This window comes from Nyctibius grandis, chromosome 24 (genome assembly GCF_013368605.1).
Source record: "Nyctibius grandis isolate bNycGra1 chromosome 24, bNycGra1.pri, whole genome shotgun sequence".
NCBI classification, from domain to species: Eukaryota; Metazoa; Chordata; class Aves; order Nyctibiiformes; family Nyctibiidae; genus Nyctibius; species Nyctibius grandis.
Genome location: NC_090681.1, coordinates 4,185,739 through 4,204,918, shown reverse-complemented (window position 1 = coordinate 4,204,918; position 19,180 = coordinate 4,185,739). Strand labels below are relative to the sequence as shown.

Sequence of the window (19,180 nt, the reverse complement as noted above, 5' to 3'; positions counted from 1 at the left end):
TCTTTTAAAAAGCAGCAATGCCAGAACCTGCTTGGGCAATCTAGCCCTGGAACAGCTTGATATGTCTTTTTGATCTCAAACTTCCTTTCAGACAGCAGGGCTGCTAGGAAGTTGGCAGCGATGGATGTATACTGAGATTGCTTCTGCAGACATGCTTTGAACCAGAGGTGATCTAAAAATCCCGTTCCCTCTGCACATGCAACGATCATGCCCTCATTTCTATAACGGTTGTGAACCTCTGAGCATCTGAAGGCCTTGCTCTCATTTTTAGGGATAAAAATGGGAATTGGGTAGCCAGTCACGCATCCTGCCGAGAACAAGCAGCAGAGCTGGTGGTGTAAGAAGCAAGTACTCACATTTCTGGCCGTTTCCTCTACTCACACTATATTTGGAGGCTAAGTCTCCAAAAGCAGCAGATTCATATCACAGTGGTTTCCTTATGAGGCACGTAGCCCAGAAGGCAGCAGAGATGCTAAAATAAATTACTTTTTGTTTGCACAAAGGTTAAGGACTTGAAGAGTATTTCCTATTTTTGGTAGGAAAAGAACTGGGAAAAAAAAGTAGCACAGCAGGAGATAAAGGGGATGAAAGTCAGCCTTGAATAAAGAAATAACTGCAGAAGATTCTTAAAGCATCCATAAACGTCGTATTTCAAGTGCTATTCTGAACAAGCAGCTTTGGCTACGCACCTGTGTGTGCAAAGGCTACTTCTCTAGTTTCCCAAAATGCTTCACAGTTGTCCCACAGAGATTTAAACCTTTTAGGGAAGCTACTAAAAGGTTCACATCCCAAAACCTGCAGAGGAAACGTGTAGCCACAAGCAGAAACAGAGCACTGAAGTACGGGAGGGCAAAGGACCCAAGAGCAAACACTTCCCATGAAGAAAGGCATTGCCATGCTCCCTCCACAGCTATTCATGAATGATTAGCTTAATTAATTAACAAACACTACCGGGCAAGTGGACTGCAGGCTTGCTTCCACGTTGGGTCAACCCAACACCATGGCAGAGCTTTCAAAGAACCGCAGGCACGAGGTGAGCCTTGCCCTGCCAAGCACAAAGCTCCCACTTCTTCAGGATTTTGCTTTTTTAAGATTTCACAGACTTACAGGTAGGCGGATGAAATGCTGGATAAGACGACAATCCCTTGACGAAGAGAAAGGTCCAGACCCAGCTCATATCATGCTAAGAGCAGCGAGTGGTCGTTGGGAGAGGGTCTGGGCAGCGACAACGTGGGCAGTAGATGGAACAGCAGAAACAGGCTCCGAAAATAGAGTGTGATCCTTCACCCGCACCACAGGAAGGATCTGAAGAGGGGAAAGGTATTCCAGTGACATTTCCCTTCAACAGCTCACTTGTGTAGGTGGGACTTTGGAAAGCAGGGAAACTCGGCCCAGCAACGTGTGTATATTTAGATTTTATTTATTCCTCTTGCTAACCTCCATCCTCCCACCTGCCTCACAGCTCCGACGACGACTCGGGGGCAGCACAGACTACGCAGGGCTGTGCCCTGGCCTCACACCGAGGCACAGTCCATCACCACCACCTCTCAGCTCCTACACAGAACCTTGCAGGTTCCCACCACGTCAAAACTTCTTCCATCTCCTGTAGGTTTCACAGCACGAGTCGGAAGCTGAGGGCTCAAGCTGACAAGCTACCCAAGTTGCTGCAACTTGAGCAGTTTATGCATTCACTAAGCCAATGCCAGTCACACAGGCACAGCCTATAGCAAAGTAATTTGGTTTTGCTTAAGTCCAGCATCAGAGTGAAAAACTAAACCATCTGATGCTGGCACATAGGCACATCCAAATCACTGCAGATAGGTGACATGTGGCAACTTAAACTACACTTGCTCAGGGCCACATCCCAAAGCTTGCAAGAAGTTTCTGTATATTCTTCTCTACACTTGAAAAACAACCCAGGGTAGGGTTGAGAGCAAATTTTAAGCTGCATACCTGTTCTAAAATAACCGTGTATAGACAAGCTCTGAAACTTCACTGCAGCTGCCTGGAGACCACACTTCCACTCGTCTTCAGGGATGAGCACGAATTAAAATCTGAAGACAACAGCAAATTTCATTTTTAATTAGTCAGGGCAGCCAGCCAAGCAAGGCTCCCCCACCCACCCATGGCTAGTGAAGCCTGACAGCTAAAAAGGATTTATGCTTCACTGTGCAGTCCCAGCGGCCATTCGAAGCACGCCGACTCTGAACACGCGCCAATGCAGTTAAAACAAAAGCCAGCCATGCAGCATTGTGAATGCAGTTAATATACAACCAGATAAGGACAGCAATACATCAAAAAGCACCAGGCTTCGAGGGAACAAAGGGCATCATCGACTTCAGCTCTGCTCCTGCACGCGGCTCTGCCTTACCTCATCTCCAGTCTCAGTGCCGGGAACAACCCAGGAGTCCTGAGCTTAGCAGCACTTGGAGAATGAGCATCCTTAAAAGCAAAGTAATTTTAATAATAATAAAAGACCCATCTGCTTATTCTGCCTTTAATATGGGGCTCTTGGCTCCCAGCAACATGTAAAGCTTCACCACCAGCTCTGTGGGGTGTCTGTGCAAGCAAAGATCAAGTACAGGTACTCCATCCTCAACCTGCACAGCTGCATTTGCTCAGAGGGAAAGGAGAGGTAATTTGACTTAAGTTGGAAAAAACACAAACAGAACATAAGGCCTCTCGCATCCCAGGCCATCAGTGCTGCTCAAATCAGGAGTCAAAGCTCTCAGTCACCTCGACAGGCTCCGACCCCACCGCTCACCGACCTACCCAAAACATGGAGTTCAACTGCACGTAAAAAAGGGACACAAAGCTTTGTGATCTGAACGCAGCTGGCTGCTGGCAGCCCTGGCAGAGGCCGAGTCCTGGTACATAAGCAGAGCTCACAGCGTTGCTCAAAGCCACCCCATTAACGCAGGCTGGAGAGATGGAAAAACTCGCCCTGCTGCTGTCTGTGCTTTGTCCTGGGGTTGAGCAGGGAGCTGTCATCTCCACAGCCATTGCGCCATCAGCGGCCAGCGCCACACTCACTCCACCCATCCTCCCCCTTCGAAAGGCATCGTTTGGGATTAGTTTGCCACGAGCAAATCATAAGGGAAAGCAATCACCACAAATATGCACCTTACAGGCTAACAATTAGAGGGCACAGCAGCAATTCTTGCCACCAGGATTATAAGCATGGCATGTTTTTATTCATGTACACTTGGCTTGTAGCTGTGCCAACTGGGCCACTGGTTTCCAACAGACCAGCTTTGCATGAAGTCAAACAGCAGCCTTCAGCAGACAGGCCTGGTACATCTGCCACGCCAAGCACGCCACACTGCTGACAAGTACATCGGTCCTCAAGTTTTAAGGATGGCATCACCTGGCTGCAGAGGAATAATAGAGAAATTATCTTTCTGGTCGCAGAGTTGTACTTCACTACGAGTTAGAAGTCACCAACTGCAACATTGTGGTCCACAAGATGTGAGGGCAATATGCTTCACGGAGACTGGCTTCCCACGGTGCAGGCAAGAGCTTTCATGCAAGTCTCATTTCAGTGGAGGGGAAAAATGGCTATTTAGGTAGTGTCTTCCACAGCCATTTTAGGCAAACAGATGGAAAACACATTCAAGGCAATCTCTAAGCCAAAAAAAATCTATGAGTTTTAGTTGCAACCATACCCTTGCATCAGTTAAACCTAACAGCGATGAGTTTACTTGCCTAAAGGCAAGCAGTACACAGTGCCTAAAGCAAGAACTTTAAAGCCAAATTTTGTTTAATTAAAAAAATCCTACATCTTCTGCAGGACAGAGAAGCCTATAGAAATAAATACTGAAAGAAGTCAGGAGCTACCATGAGCTGATCCTTCTTTACGGCTTGCCATATGCCTCGTTCAAATCACATACCAGCTCAGTGCTTCTAGCCTCCTACCAATTAAGAAAGGGGATGTTATTTGTTTTCAAGAGCTTGGAATATTCAATAGACTTGTATTCCAGGTTCCACAGATGGGAGACTTCAAAAAAGATCTTCCAGATGTACGACAGAGCTTTAATCAGATCCGGTCCACACCATTAGTGCAGTGCAGTTGCAACTGATGCATCTGCTAAACTAGTTTATTTTCTAATCCCCTTCTACATTGGACTTGAAGACACGAAGTTTAAAGTAATATGGTTCTTTATGATGCTTAACCAAGGAGGAAAGAACAGGTCTGCAACCCATAGTAAGATATCTAAGAGTGTACTCACCAGTGTTCTCTTCCATTCCTCTTGCACACTGGCTTTCTGCGCAATTCCTACAAAAACAGGAAACAAAATTGACACACAAACTAAAATTCCCAGCGTGACCAAACCCCAGGTTTCGTTTCACTTCTCCATCAGCTCTGCTCAGTCTACACACAACCAGTGGGAAGGGGACTCAGAGCAGAAATCCTGCCCCACCAAACGAGGAACGAGAGCGTGTGGCATCTTTACCCCTCTTTGAAGGTATCACTAGCCTCCAATCACCCACATGCTGTGTTGGAAAGAAAAGGGAAAGAAAATTAAGGAATTTAAGAAAATTAAGAAAACTAAGAAAATTAGTAATATTACTAATTACAAAGCATCAAGTGTTTGCTCCCAGGGAAAACATCCCGTGTCTGCTGTAAAAGGGAACAGCTAATGCTTATCTAGCAAAGGCAGACCAGCACACGCACAGGAAGCATTTTAGATGTCACACAACATCAAGACAGTTCTGAACATACTGGGGGAAAAGACAAAAAAAAGAGGAACTAGGATTTTAGTAGCAACCCCAGCTTTTCTCTGGAGAAAGTTCTGAAATGAGGTGCAAGAGGAACTAAGCTTGGGGAAATCAGGAGATATCTTGATTCTGGTGTATTATGTAGCACGGTAAAAACGTGCTCAGTGCTTTAGAAAAAGAGAGCTGCTGTCCTAAAGAGCTCAGTTCAGACTAAGACAACCACAACAGGAAACACCAACAGGCACAGCATGGGGTGATTGGGAAAGAGCTACAAAATGAGCTTGTTTCCAGGCAAAACCAGCTTTTATGGTAGCCCATTTCAGCCTAACCCTTCACTACAAAGGCCAGGCCAGCTCATCACCTTACCTGCCAACAGCAAAGCGCGGCTTGTTGGCTGTAACGCAACATCAGATCAGATGGATCACCTCCATCTGATAATCTGCTGACTTTATAAAGCACGTGCTCAGCTCGCACGGCAGCACTGGAGCATCCCAGGGCTGCAGCACCCCGGGGCCGCGGTGCCGGAGGAGGTCACCCTACCACAGCAGCACTGGAAGTGCGCCGGAACGAGCTATGGCCAGCAGCGCTTCTGAGCTTTCCTTCGCTGAACTGTGTGGGCGAAACACTTCTTTTGATCAGACAACCATGCTCCAGGCTACTTCTCTCTGTTGCAGCTACAATACCATCGCAGCAATGTTCTTAGATGGGGAGAACGCCTCGACAAAGCCATGAAACTCTCAAAACACCGCTGGCAATCACAGCGTTTGAACAGCTTCGCAAAGAGAAGCGCTATCTGGGCAGACTTCTGGGCAGCAAGGCAGTCGCCTGAGAACATCAGATCTTCATTTCAGAGGCAGATTACCACGAGGGTACTTGGGAAACACCCTCAGAATCCCTCCAGCTTAATCCATTAACGCTGTTAAAATACAGCTGACTTTCACGTGCATTTTGGATGCGTGGTTGGGTACATCCGCACGATGTATCAGTTCTAAAGGCTGCATCAAGGACACCATTTGCCAAAGCCAGACCGAATGCTCCCCGCTGAAGGCAGAAGAGCCATCATGATTTTTCCAAATACCATTATCAAGTCAGCATCTTCGCACAAACCTAAACCCTCAGTAGCAACTCTACTGTACAGGGCGTTTGCAGGTACGGCCTCCCTGCCTGCCCTTTCCAGTAAGCCCTTCTGGGAAGGGAAAGCAGAAGAGAAACACAAGCAGACACCTCAAAACCTGCTTGAACCTCAGCAGAGATGACAGCAACCCTCCCACTCCCCCAGAGCCACCAGGGAGTTCAGTTTAATTTGCCTTTCAAGGGCATTCCTGCACAGGCTGCGCTGAGCTTTGCGTATTACAAGGGGCATATCCGTGCCTGGAATACTAATCCTGGCAGCCCGTCGCTGCTGGACACTCGCTGTACGCACCAAGTACATCTGTCATCGCCTGACAGCACGGCTGGAAGCACCTCAGCCCGCGTGGGGAGGGATCCGTCGGAGCAAACCACTAAATCCACAGTCATCTGATTATTAATACAACAAGTATAAAGGCGCACCAGAGAGGGGGGGAAAAAAAGTGATGCCAGGTTAGAGCAAGAGGAAGCAAAGTCAGGACTCCCAGCATTGCCACGAGGCTGCCAAAGCGGGAGCGCACGTCTCTGCCTGCCCTGCGATCCAGGCACTTACTCACCAAAGCAACGGATTAAGTAGTGCAGATCCCGCTGCCAGCGTTAACTAGGACTGGCTAATTGGGAAGCTGTATTCTGCAACGGCAGCTGGAGATAACCTGCCCCGCAGAACAGAAAATCACTTTTATCCTCCACTGGCAGGCGCTTCCCAGGTACGTAAGCCTGAGAAAACGTGGATTTTGCATTTCCTTTAGCGTGACACATACTACAGCTCCTCTGAATATTCATGTCCTCATCGTGCTCAGACATTCCCTGACAGCTCTGTGAAATTCCTCCGCCGTGGCACAGCCGCCCGGTACCGGCACAGCTCCTTTCACCGCCCCAGGACACCCCTCCTGCCCTCCCCTGCTGCTGCTCCCCAGCGCAGCGAGCAGAAGCACAGCCTTTGTCTGGCTTCTTAGTTCAAACACTTTGCCTTTTTTTTTTTTTCTTCTCCAGTTCTTCATACCAACCTAAGAATATATTCTTGTTCCATTGACCCGTCTCTGAACTCTCAGCAGCAAGGTGATGGCTTTTTTCCAGCTAGGCAGCTAATCCACACACAATAGAAAACCACCGCTCCGCAGCCATGCTCTAGTATTTTCTACGCCGTTTTCTACCCTCTTTCTTCAGCCTTACCACGCTCTCTGCTGAAGCGGGGCATTTCAGCTGCCCCAGCTCTGCCCACGTGCTCAGCTCCGTTGCGTCCCGAGGGTGCGGTCCCACAGCAACACAAACTGACCAAAGTCCAGACTCTGCACCTCCTCCTGTGCCTTCCCACCCCTTCCCTGCGCCAGCACTGATCCAGCCACCCAGGGAGCAGCCAAAGCTGGCCCAGATGCAACCTAACCACTTTCCAAGGAGCTTAACAGTGGGTTGGGAAGGACAGGACCTTGACAGCCCCAGCTCCAAACACCAAGTCACCACCAAGTTGTACACTACAGTGCCACTGTTTTTTCCAGCCTTGGGCAATCCATACAGCTCAGCTACGAGCTTTCCTCATTACCACCTTACCCACTGTCTCATTTTCAGCAACCCTTACCCAGACCTCTTGACCATTACACTTTCAGCCTCCTCCCCAGTGAAGCTCATTAGCTGCACCACTCTGTCATCACAGGAGCTTCTCACCTAGGGCTGCTCATCTCCTCCCACCGAGCAGCTTCCTTCAAAAGACTGAGGGATGTTTCCAAAAGTCCAGCTGAAAACCAAGACCCTGTTGGTTGTTTTTCCCAACTAAACTAGAAAACTGACAACTCTTCCAAACAGAAGTGGCACGTTACTTCTCCACAGCGTCTGCTAACGGGCTTGCCTTAGGCATGGAAAGCCAGTTCCATACTGGCTCAGCTCGAAATCATCATTCCAGAGAGGGACGCGACAGCAGCTGGGTAGCTGCTACAGGGCTCTTACTGTAATGAGAGATAAAACCGGGGGCTGTCTGGGAAAAACAAGGACGTGGGGGAGAGAAAGGATGTTCTTATAACAGTCTCGAACTGTACCCATCAGCTGGAGGGAGAGGGGAAAGGAAAGGGTTAACAAACACCCAGTAGCCTGAGGAACAAGGTCCTGCATTAATACAGACCATTACAGAGCGCTCAAGTGACAGACCTGTGAAATGAAAACAAGCTCGCTTGACAACCTCCTAAAATATATTTTTTTTTACCTAATATGGTGCTAGTAACAGTCAATAAACAAATATAATATGAAAATTCATTATGCTAGTTCAGTCCTTTGCTTTACACTGTTTTAAAATGCTATTACTACAGCAGCACCCAGAGGGCCAACTCCAGAACCAGTCCCTGCTGGACCAGTGACAGATGAGCCTAGTGAGGGACAGCTCCTGCCTGCGAGAGCTCACAATTCTAACAAGAAAAAGGAGGTTCTGCGTTTTCATCCCTGGCTTGCCAAATTTTACTCAAACAGTTGAACCACGCCATCAGAAGGACTCTGCTCAGTGCATCAAACCCAGCTGGACGTGTTTCTGAAAGGCTGGACTCACAGCAAAATCTTCCCAACTGCCCCACCAGATCTGCTTGCCCATCTCGTTTTATAAATGCAATTAAAAAAAAGAAAAATCAACATTTTATTCTCTCACCAATCAATTACTCATTCCAGGAAGACAGATGAGCAGATTTTTGCAAAGCTGAGATAACTCCACCTAATGCTCTGGGTATGCTGTCCATGAAGTCCCCAGAGGAAGGGCTAAAGTAACTCAATTTCTCTGCCAGCTGTAAGATTAAGAACACGGTAAACAATATTAAAATTCTGTTCTACAAAGCAGAATAACTCGACAGCGCAGAACGGTTCTCCCAAGGGGCGGCTTATAGCACGGGTGCGCAGACAAGAGTTTAAATATCACAAGGGAAATTCTTAAAAAGCCTCATGAGATCAACCACACCAAATGCACTACTCTAAATTACAAGATAAGGCGTGAAGGTGAAGTTAATCTCAGAGCAGCACAGAGGGGAAGAGAGATGCACAAGCCCTTCTTCAGGTCAGTGGAAGGCAGAAAGCTTGTCTGTTTCTCTGACTTCATCTAATAACAAATTAACTCCACCTAAAAACCTTGGTTTGCTCATGTCCTTCAGTTACCAGGGTTTGCACATCATTGGTTACAAATAGGTCCGCTCGTTTCAAAATCAAATCTCTGCTGACCCAGTTTGTCCTGCGCTAATCACACGCGGAGCAACGGAGAGGTCAGCTCCTGCGCATCCTGGAGGTAAATCAGAATATCCCCCCTCAATAAAATGACACAGATTAAACCAAGTTATTCTCACAGCCTAATCTGGCAGCAGGTCAATGAGTGGGGTGCGCCAATAACGAACAGCCCTGCAGTGTCTTGCTCTTCACGAGGATCCCAGCGCTTCAGACCCGAATGCAGCTTGTGCTTCTTCACTTGTTGGAAAGCGATTGCTGTTGAGCAGGAACACGGCAGCTGTTTAGCACAAGGAAAGGGTTTTGTGGAAGAAGAAACAGTGGATAAATCAGAAAATAGTCTAACAACTGTAAATACAATTTAAATAGAACGCTAGAATAACTAGGTTTGAGAAATCTAAATCCAGCAGATATCACAGCAAATGAAACCGGGGGCTTTTCATCACAAATTCAACATTTGATAACCAGCTCCCCATGCAAACAGCAAATATTTTTCAGCAGCGTGGTAGCTGCCTGTGGGTGGCACAGTAATATAACATTACCAGAGAGGAACTGGAAAGGGACAGGAGCCACGTCCTCCGTGCCTGCGAGATGTAGGCGAGTGGGTTTTTTCATCACTTGTACAAAGTAAACCTTAAAAATACTCCTCGACACACTGTGCAGAACGTTGAACTGCTCCAGACCCACCTTTGCTCACAGCTCTGCTGCTGACCAGCACATTCGACTCTGCACAAGGCCCTTTGTCTATCCGTGCCTCAGTTTCCCCCTCTTCAAGAGGGGATTAACTTCTTTGGTAAAACAATTCAAAACCAAATTAAAACTTGCAATACTATCTCCTAGAAACTGCTCCCTTCTATAGGACTCCCACAGTAGCACCTGGACACCTTACTCAGCTAACAAACCAAACAGCAGATTTTTTTCATGGTTCTGCTTGAAAACAAACTCTTAACAAGCCACCTATAGCCTCTCCCAGGTGTTTCAGTTCACTGAACGAGCCGTATTTACCAAACCTTCAACAAAAAGCCAGCAGCCTATAGGAAAGCATGGCACGGAGATGAACACAGCGTGACTTCTAAGCCAGCTCCCAGTGACAAATGCTATTTCTATTTAGCCATCAGCACGGTAAACACTGATAAGTCGCCTCCAGACCTTGTGGCAGCTGATCAACCGCTCTGGAGGTGTGGGTGCACGCAGAGGGGAAAAAACCTGCAGTATGAATAGAGCAAATCAGCTTCACAGAATCACAGAATCAACCAGGTTGGAAGAGCCCTCTGGGATCATCGAGTCCAACCATTGCCCTGACACCACCATGGCAACTAGACCAGGGCACTAAGTGCCATGTCCAGGCTTTGCTTAAACCCCTCCAGAGATGGTGACTCCACCACCTCCCTGGGCAGCCCCTTTCAATGGCTAATGACCCTTGCTGAGAAGAAATGCTTCCTAATGTCCAACGTGACCCTCCCCTGGAGAAGCTTGAGGCTGTGTCCTCTTGTCCTATTGCTGGTTGCCCGGGAGAAGAGGCCGACTCCCACTGCACTACAACCTCCCTTCAGGTAGTTGTAGACTGCACTAAGGTCACCTCTGAGCCTCCTCTTCTCCAGGCTAAACACCCCCAGCTCCCTCAGCCGTTCCTCGTAGGTCAGACCCTCCAGACCCTTCACCAGCTTGGTCACCCTCCTCTGGACTCACTCCAACACCTCAACATCTTTCTTGAAGTGTGGGGCCAAGAACTGGACACAGGATTCAAGGTGCTTCCCTACTCACTGTCCTCGAAGCAGCTGGAGGGTTTGCCTCTACCAAAATTATCTTCCTGATAAAAGCAAAGGATAAAATTAAAGCAGAATGGCTGATTCGTGCTGCGGACAGATGCTCTCGTGAAGCTGACACAGAAGCAAGAGCATCCAAAGGATGGTAGCAAGGCATGGCTATTCCTTGATCAACTCCCAAAAGGTGGAAGCCCTGAGTCACAAGAGACTCTTTATCCTCTGGATTCCTGACAGCTAGACTGTAAAACTTTAAATTTACCTCTACTGCTGAGTAGATTTGGAAGTTTTTCCCTAGAAGGCTTGACAGAGGTACTCATCACCTGCAGGTCACCACACATCTGCGTGCAGCTGGTCTTTACTGCCCCATCCTCTCAAAACTCCATCAGCTGTCTGCCCAACATTTAGCAATGCAGGTTTCAGCTTGGAAAAGTTTCATAAAAGACAAGATTTTAGCTTGGCTCGGCAAGAAAGCTCAACACCTAACGCTGGAATCACAACACTCAGGGCTCCCCACCACCACCACAGCTGCAAAACAGTTCTCCTGAAGAAATCTTTTCAAGAGCAGACGATGTACATTTAATTATAACACAGACTGAACAAGATAGCCTGGTGGTGGAGATCAGCAATGAGAACTAAAAGCAACTCAGGGCTGAAATTTTAAAAAAGCCAGAAGACCAAGCTTGATGTAATTAAACCCAGGATAAAGATGTTCTAGACATCCTCAAAACCAAGACACGCTACTTAATCTATCAACACATACGAACCCTCAAAATGTGAGAATTAATAAATTCTTACACTGAAGAATGCAATTCACACATTTTGCTATTACCCAGAAAAGTCTGGGCACATCAAAAGGAGAAGGAAAAAACCTGATGCATCTGTAGAGCAGTTTCCACAGAGGATCTCAGTTATCCGAGCACCCAACTCATTTTTGTCTTAAGGGAATGAACCAGCCCCACCAGATCGCCAGCACCTGCCCCAGCACACTGTAAGCAAAAACCAATGAATATTTGAAGTGCAGCTCATTTGCCCCAAAATCTAGGCTGGACTTTCTATTTCTCCCTCTTTCCAAAAACTATGAGATTACAAACTGAACTCTTGCCTACACGAGTCCCACATCAGGAACGTTACTGCTGCTCGGGCCACCACAGCATCCCTAGCTACGAAAATACCAGCTGAGCCTCTGCAAACCTCGACCACTGCACCAGAGCAAGGTCGGTATAAATTAATTAGTGCATTAATAGGATGCACACAGGAGATCGGGAAATGCCTGGAGTCCAACTCACCTTTCAGAGAGGGTTATGCTTGTGTAAAGGGAAAGCCTTCAGGAGTGTAGTCCCTGTTACTCAGACTTGTGAGTATTAAGGACAGGAAAGTCTTGAGATGCCCTTTTCCCCCCCTAAAGGCTATAAAGCAGCACGCAACATATTCAACGTCGAGGATTTCAGTTTCAAACCCAAAAGACAGCCTGACTGCCTTAAACCACCCAAAATGACCCATTTTCCCCCAAATCTTTCCCGGCTTGTTGCATTGCCACAAAAACACTAACCCCAGCTTTTTTTTTAAGGGAGAAAGCATGGTAGACACAGGGCTGGAGCGGGTCTCTCTTCCAAAAGCAGCCAAAGGTCAGCTTGCAGCTCCTGTGAAATGCCAGCCCCGGCAGCACCACACTTGTTTCAACTCTGGAACTGGCACGTTTCCATCGTGTCTTTCTGCACAGACGATCTCGGTACAATAGGGCTTGTCAGAAATTAAAATTCCTTTGTGCTCAGTCCATACCTGCTCATACAACAGTTTGTTCTTGTACCACGCCTCACAGGGAATTTCAATTTCCTCAAAAAAAACACTAACCAACTCTATCCGTACAGAACCATGGCCACAATGGTCCCCCCAATTTTAACAATTATTTCCCAGCCGTTTGGAATTTGTACAGAGATCAATGAAGAATCTCACACCTCTGCCACAAAAGGCTGATCAGAGATAATAATCACGTTCATTAGGTCACAGCACTGATTGAGAGAAAAGGCTTTGCTGTTTCCGAGGAAGCCGACAGCTTTTGAAGTCCCAAAAGGTGCTTTTACAACCCACCAGGACCTCCCGAGAAAAACTGCATCTATGGAACAGTTTTTCCATAAAACTCCATTTTAACCTGATAAATGCTACTGAAAACGTGAACTCAGTCACAGAATCCCAGAATCAACCAGGTTGGACGAGCCCTCTGGGATCATCGAGGCCAACCATTGCCCTGACACCACCATGGCAACTAGACCAGGGCACTAAGGGCCATGTCCAGGCTTCTCTTAAACCCCTCCAGAGGTGGTGACTCCACCACCTCCCTGGGCAGCCCCTTCCAATGTCTATGACCGTTTCTGAGAAGAAAAGTCCTCTGCTTGTCATTGTCTGCCGTAAAGCATAAGAATGATCTTGTTTGATGTATCAGCAACAAAAACCTCCATCCTCAACCTACCATTAAGGCGTAGAGCTGAGGACTGTGGGTTGTACGTGTCATCTGGGCTATATATAACCTGTGCCTGCATTGCCCTGTAACACACGTAATAGTAGGGTTACTGATTTACCTCTGGTTTCTAGGGTAAAACACAACCACTTTTGCCTTCGTTTTGTGGTTTCCATTTTCGTCAAACTTTCAATGAAACCAAAGTAGCTGAGTAGACATTGCAACGCTGTGGGTAATGCCCCCGTCATTATGACTCGACAGACAATTTCATTCCCAACCACCATTTCCTCACCGAAATGAGGTTACTCTTCGGCTCAGCCACTGCCAAGCCAGGCTGTGAAGAGTTTCTTTTCTCCTCTTTTTGAGGAGGGATCGCTGCTACTAGAGAGCAGCTCTGCAGAGAAGGACCTGGGAGTTCTGGGGGACAAGAAGTTCACCATGAGCCAGCAATGTGCCCTTGTGGCCAGGAAGGCCAATGGTGTCCTGGGGTGCATGAGGAAGAGTGTGGCCAACAGGTCAAGGGAGGTTCTCCTGCCTCTCTACATGGCCCTGGTGAGGCCACACCTGGAGTAACTGTGTGCAGTTCTGGGCCCCCCAGTTCAAGAAAGACAAGGAACTACTGGAGAGAGTCCAACGGAGGAGTACAGAGGTGATCAGAGGGCTGAAGCATCTCTCCTAGGAGGAGAGGCTGAGGGAGCTGGGGCTGTTCAGCCTAGAGGAGGCTGAGGGGGGATCCTATCAATGCTTACAAATACCTTAGGGGTGGGTGTCAAGGGGATGGGGCCAGACTCTTCTCAGTGGTGCCCAGTGACAGGACAAGGGGCAATGGGCACAAACTGAGACATGGGAAGTTCCATCTGAATATGAGGAAAAACTTCTTTACTGTGAGGGTGCCAGAGCACTGGCACAGGCTGCCCAGGGAGGGTGGGGAGTCTCCTTCTCTGGAGATATTCAAAGCCCACCTGGACACGACCCTGTGCAACGTGCTCTGGGTGACCCTGCTTGAGCAGGGGGTTGGACTAGATGATCTCCAGAGGTCCCTTCCAACCCTTAACCATTCTGTGAATGAGCTTAGCCACTCTCAAAGCACTAAAACAGACGTGTCAGAAAGCTCACCTGAACTCTGAAAAAGCCATCAGCAGTTGAGGCAGTAGCTGAATTTGCAGTCCTGCCATACGGGTCTTTCCCATATGGGGTTCGTTCCTCACCCCACGCTTCCTGGGCTAAACAGACCGCAGGGTACGCGCAATCTGATTAAACCCCGCGCTTTCAGCCGTGCACATTCGAGTACATAAAACAGGCACCTCTAATCAAATTCCATCCTGAAAGGTAACACAATGTTCTCCCTTGAAAAAAAGGCGAGATACAGGAAACCCGTGCTGTGTAGGTGTCTTTATCAACTTACAGAGTCAACACTCGTTAACTGGACACAGCTCAGCTATTTAAAATTAAATCTCTTTATGAATGGACACTGCAATCACCTCACTGCATCTACAGGAGCTTTAAATTTAATCTTTTGATTCAGATTTTGCCAAACAGTAAGCAGAATCACAGAATCAACCAGGTTGGAAGAGACCTCTGGGTTGGAAGAGTCCAACCATTGCCCTGACACCACCATGTCAACTAGACCAGGGCACTAAGTGCCATGTCCAGGCTTTTCTTAAACCCCTCCAGAGATGGTGACCCCACCACCTCCCTGGGCAGCCCCTTCCAATGGCTAATGACCCTTGCTGAGAAGAAATGCTTCCTAATGTCCAACCTGAACCTCCCCTGGCGAAGTTTGAGGCTGTGCCCTCTTGTCCTATCACTGGTTGCCCGGGAGAAGAGGCCGACTCCCACTCTGCTACAACCTCCCTTCAGGTAGTTGTAGACTGCACTAAGGTCACCTCTGAGCCTCCTCTTCTCCAGGCAGTTTAGGTAGGGTTTGTAATTCACTTGTAGCCTTATTTTTTCCTTCACAGTCTCACTACAGTAATTCATAACACCTTCTGATTAAGATATCGAATTTCCTTAAAGAAACCCTCCCCAGGCAATTCATTCTCCTGTTCCACAGCTCCAGCTTTAATAAAAAGGTGCCCTAGTCATAACTAGGAAAACAGAGAAATTAATTCCCACTACTGATCTGGCAAACTCTTTATAACCCAAGTCCAAGGCAGTAAGGCATCCCACCGTGAAAATAAGCCCATAAAGTTTCTGAACAAGAACAATTTCCTTTAAAAAAAAAAAAATAAATAATTTGGAGTTTCCATTGCTGTGCACAAAGTTTATGAAGCAGCAACGCTGTTTGCGTGAGGATTGTGCTTACTACAGCAACCTGACCTAATGTGCCCCAAGTTGATTCTAATCTCGGAGGAAAGTTGTGCCTTTCCTAACGCTCTTCCAAACCCTTCTGGATAGGGATCAAGACCATTCACACGTGGTCATTCATCTTTCAGACCTTTGTGGACTGATACACTCCCCCAAACCTCAAGGAGGATAATCTTAAAGGCAGAGGTGATCTCCTGAAACTCCACCCTGAACAGGAATGTTTCTTTCAGCCTGCCCTCCTTCTCCCCTTGCCACTCCACTAACTCTCAATTTAGAGATGACAATTGCCAGCCAACGCATTTAGCTGCATTAAGAGCTTAGCAAAACTACCGCGGCTTCTTTTCAGCCACAAAAGGCCCTTCCATCATTAACAATGGCTAGAAAAACACCCAACTGAACAAGCAAATCCCACATCACGCCCTGCAGGCGGGCAAGTTGATCTGGTCCAAGAAAGTCAACGTAGTGAAAACCGCTCTTCTACCAACCGTGCAAAATTAAACAAGAGGAATCCATTTCAGCAGTGCCCCAGCAGATCAGTGAACAGATAGGGTGTAGAAGGACAAAGCATCAAGTGTCTCAAACACATTTCCAAGGCACAGAAGCTGAGGAAATGCCTTCAGATGGAGTGTATTAACCACAGGCTCACAGGAGCTGGCTCTCTGGTGTGCACACCTGGCATGGTGAGCTCCTCACTGTTGGAGCGAGTCCAGAGGAGGGCGACCAAGCTGGTGAAGGGTCTGGAGGGTCTGACCTATGAGGAACGGCTGAGGGAGTTGGGGGTGTTTAGCCTAGAGAAGAGGAGGCTCAGAGGTGACCTTAGTGCAGTCTACAACTACCTGAAGGGAGGTTGTAGTGCAGTGGGAGTCGGCCTCTTCTCCCAGGCAACCAGTGCTAGGACAAGAGGACACAGCCTCAAGCTTTGCCAGGGGAGGGTCAGGTTGGACATTAGGAAGAATTTCTTCTCAGCAAGAGTCATTAGCCATTGGAAGGGGCTGCCCAGGGAGGTGGTGGAGTCACCATCCCTGGAGGGGTTTAAGAAAAGGCTGGACATGGCACTTAGTGCCCTGGTCTAGTTGACATGGTGGTGTCAGGGCAATGGTTGGACTCGATGATCCCAGAGGGCTCTTCCAACCTGGTTGATTCTGTGGTTCACAAGCAGAGGGCCCCACACACGAGTCGTGCCTTGGACAGGAGCGCCTCACAGCCCTGCCTCAGGAACCAGCACACCTGGGTGGTTTGTCAGATCACTTGACTCTGGATCACCTTGAATAAATCCATCTAAGAGCTAAGTGAGAATTATATCCACCTCGCAAGGGGATTAGAAGTCCAATACCAGAAAGAGCCTGTTAGGAGCTTCAGAACACAATTGAAATCCAGTAAGGAGGAAATCCTTTAAAAATGAGCAGCTCGACTTTCTGTTCTGTTCAACTGCTGTGTCCTTGGACATCAGAGCAGGTTCGTTAACATGCCCGTGACCCCCCCACACACACTCCCAAACTCAGCTATCAACAAGCCAGAAACTGCTGGTTTGCTCAGCAAACAAGACCTTTTGTTGGGTGCCAGCATGAGGAATGGTTACAAAAGTACCCCCATTCCCCACGCTAGCACTCCCAGGAAATTTTCAACAAGAAGGCTTCTGGGAATGGGCTTAGCTGTATCAGAGCAAGAAAATAGATGAAAAGGAGTGAAATTGAAGGAGAATGTGATCACTTACAAAATGTAATCTGGAAAAGGCATGTTAAGAAAACAAATTAACACTAGCAGGACCTAAATCCATACTGAGCCATACAAACGAGGAATAAACAAGAAGTGCTTTGCTAGGCTTTCGAGACTTCAAAGGTAGCTCTGAGTAAGCCCCAGGAGTTTGAAACCTGCGTGTGTTATCAGGCAGCCACCAGTACGAGCTGCCACCACTTCTGGAGGTGTGAAAATATGCTGAGATCAGGTTAGGATTGTATCCTTCCCTACAGCTGGAAAGCTTCCTCATTTGAACTGAAAGCTGACATCAGTTGTGCAAAACACACCTTGGTTCAGTTCTTATAGAGGGTAGCAAGTGGTGAAATGCTCCATTTTAAGGAGAAAAAAGCTTTTTCAGCATGGCCCATGCTTCCAAGGAGATGTCGTTAGACTGCACAACACCTACCCACTCACGTTCAACGCTTAACCCTGTTTGACGTGTCCACAGAAAGCCACGCAGCCCAACGCCCTCTCCATCGCCACCCCAGCACAACATGCCCTTCTAAGGAACAAACCCCACCACTTTGCCACTGCTGACAGTCATCTCCAGCACGTACATGGCGACTGAGCACGCACGTAAGGGCACGCATTCGACACGCTTGCTGCATACCTCTGCCACGCTGGGTCCCTGCGTGTAGGGATCTCATCGCCATGTGAACGCCCAGCGCACCGACACTTCTTCCTTCCAGATGTCAAGCCAAGCTGTTCTAAAAGGACACCTCGTAGTAAGGTGGCCAAAGTGTTTGTGCAGGTTACACTCACCTACGGTGACAGGTTTATTAAAGGGAAACAGTTCTTCAATAAAAAGGGTATTGAGGAATAGTTGGTTGTAAAAAGGAACTGAAGCTTGATCCAATCTGACCCAGCTTCACTCTGTAATGATGCTTACAGTGATCTTCAGAATTGGTAGGTATCCTTTTCCCTTTGACATAAGTTGGACAGATGATGTCATTCATTTGAAGGCCACAGAGGGTATTTCTCAGCTGGCTTTGGGGCTTGTCTATAAACGGAGATTTCCTAAGAGACTTCATCTGCGGAACGCTTCACAAAGAGGTGTCCACAAAAAACAGTGTTTAATACACAACAGCTGCATAACAGCAATAAACAGCTACCCCAGAACACAGGGAGCTGGAAAACGCCCACACGCAATCGAACACAAACCTCCCGCAGCTTTCACCGGGACTTACGCTAACAGGTTTGCACTCTCACATCCCAACAGCGAGGAACGAGCGTGCAGAAAGCTGCAGGAGCTCTGCCAACTATCAGGCATTTGTTTCGTTGTAAATGTATTTGCTGGAACCTCTCTGCAGCCTCTCCTGTCCCTCCAGATGGGTCAGGGGGCTCCAGGGAAAGGCAGCCCATGGACCGAGCTGTAACTGCTCTGCAGCAGGGACTAGCTCAGACCACTCAACCATAACACTTTCCTACCTCCACCCCGGTTTCAGCAGCCAAAGGGAATGAAGTGACTGGTTTCTTCACCTGCCCTCCTCATCACTAAGACTTCCTTTCAGTCCTGGGTTAGGTCTAGGTATTAACTATCTTGCTGCAGAGTCAACCTTTGAGTAGATTTTACCACAGCACAAACTAATGAGGTCTCTATGTCCCATACCTGTATTTGCAGCAAAGGGTGTGCGCCACAAAAAGAACCAAAGCACCCCGATGTCTTGCAAAAATATAACACAGTGGTGCATTTGGGCTAAAACAAGCTTTTTGTCAAGAGAGAGCGTTCATTTTCTGGGCCCCGCACTTCAAGAAAGATGTTAAGGTGTTGGAGTGAGTCCAGAGGAGGGCGACCAAGCTGGGGAAGGGTCTGGAGGGTCTGACCTACGAGGAATGGCTGAGGGAGCTGGGGGTGTTTAGCCTGGAGAAGAGGAGGCTCAGA

The 19,180-nt window shown here is 47.9% G+C and overlaps 1 protein-coding gene across 22 annotated transcripts in view; it reads right to left on the bottom strand.

Annotated features, from left to right (window-relative positions):
* Positions 1 to 19,180, bottom strand: part of PHACTR4 (phosphatase and actin regulator 4) — a 76,602-nt gene that overhangs the window by 42,001 nt on the left and 15,421 nt on the right. For 5 of the 22 annotated variants that reach the window (XM_068417588.1, XM_068417587.1, XM_068417590.1 and 2 more), the window contains one exon: positions 4,230 to 4,276. In XM_068417588.1, coding sequence (XP_068273689.1) covers positions 4,230 to 4,245 — 16 coding nt within the window. In that variant the 5' untranslated portion in view covers positions 4,246 to 4,276. Of the gene's footprint in view, positions 1 to 1,107; positions 1,306 to 1,953; positions 2,055 to 2,371; positions 2,443 to 3,123; positions 3,372 to 4,229; positions 4,277 to 8,473; positions 8,607 to 9,155; positions 9,314 to 19,180 lie in introns of those variants that run through there. The other 17 variants (XM_068417577.1, XM_068417578.1, XM_068417575.1 and 14 more) reach the window with 14 other exon arrangements.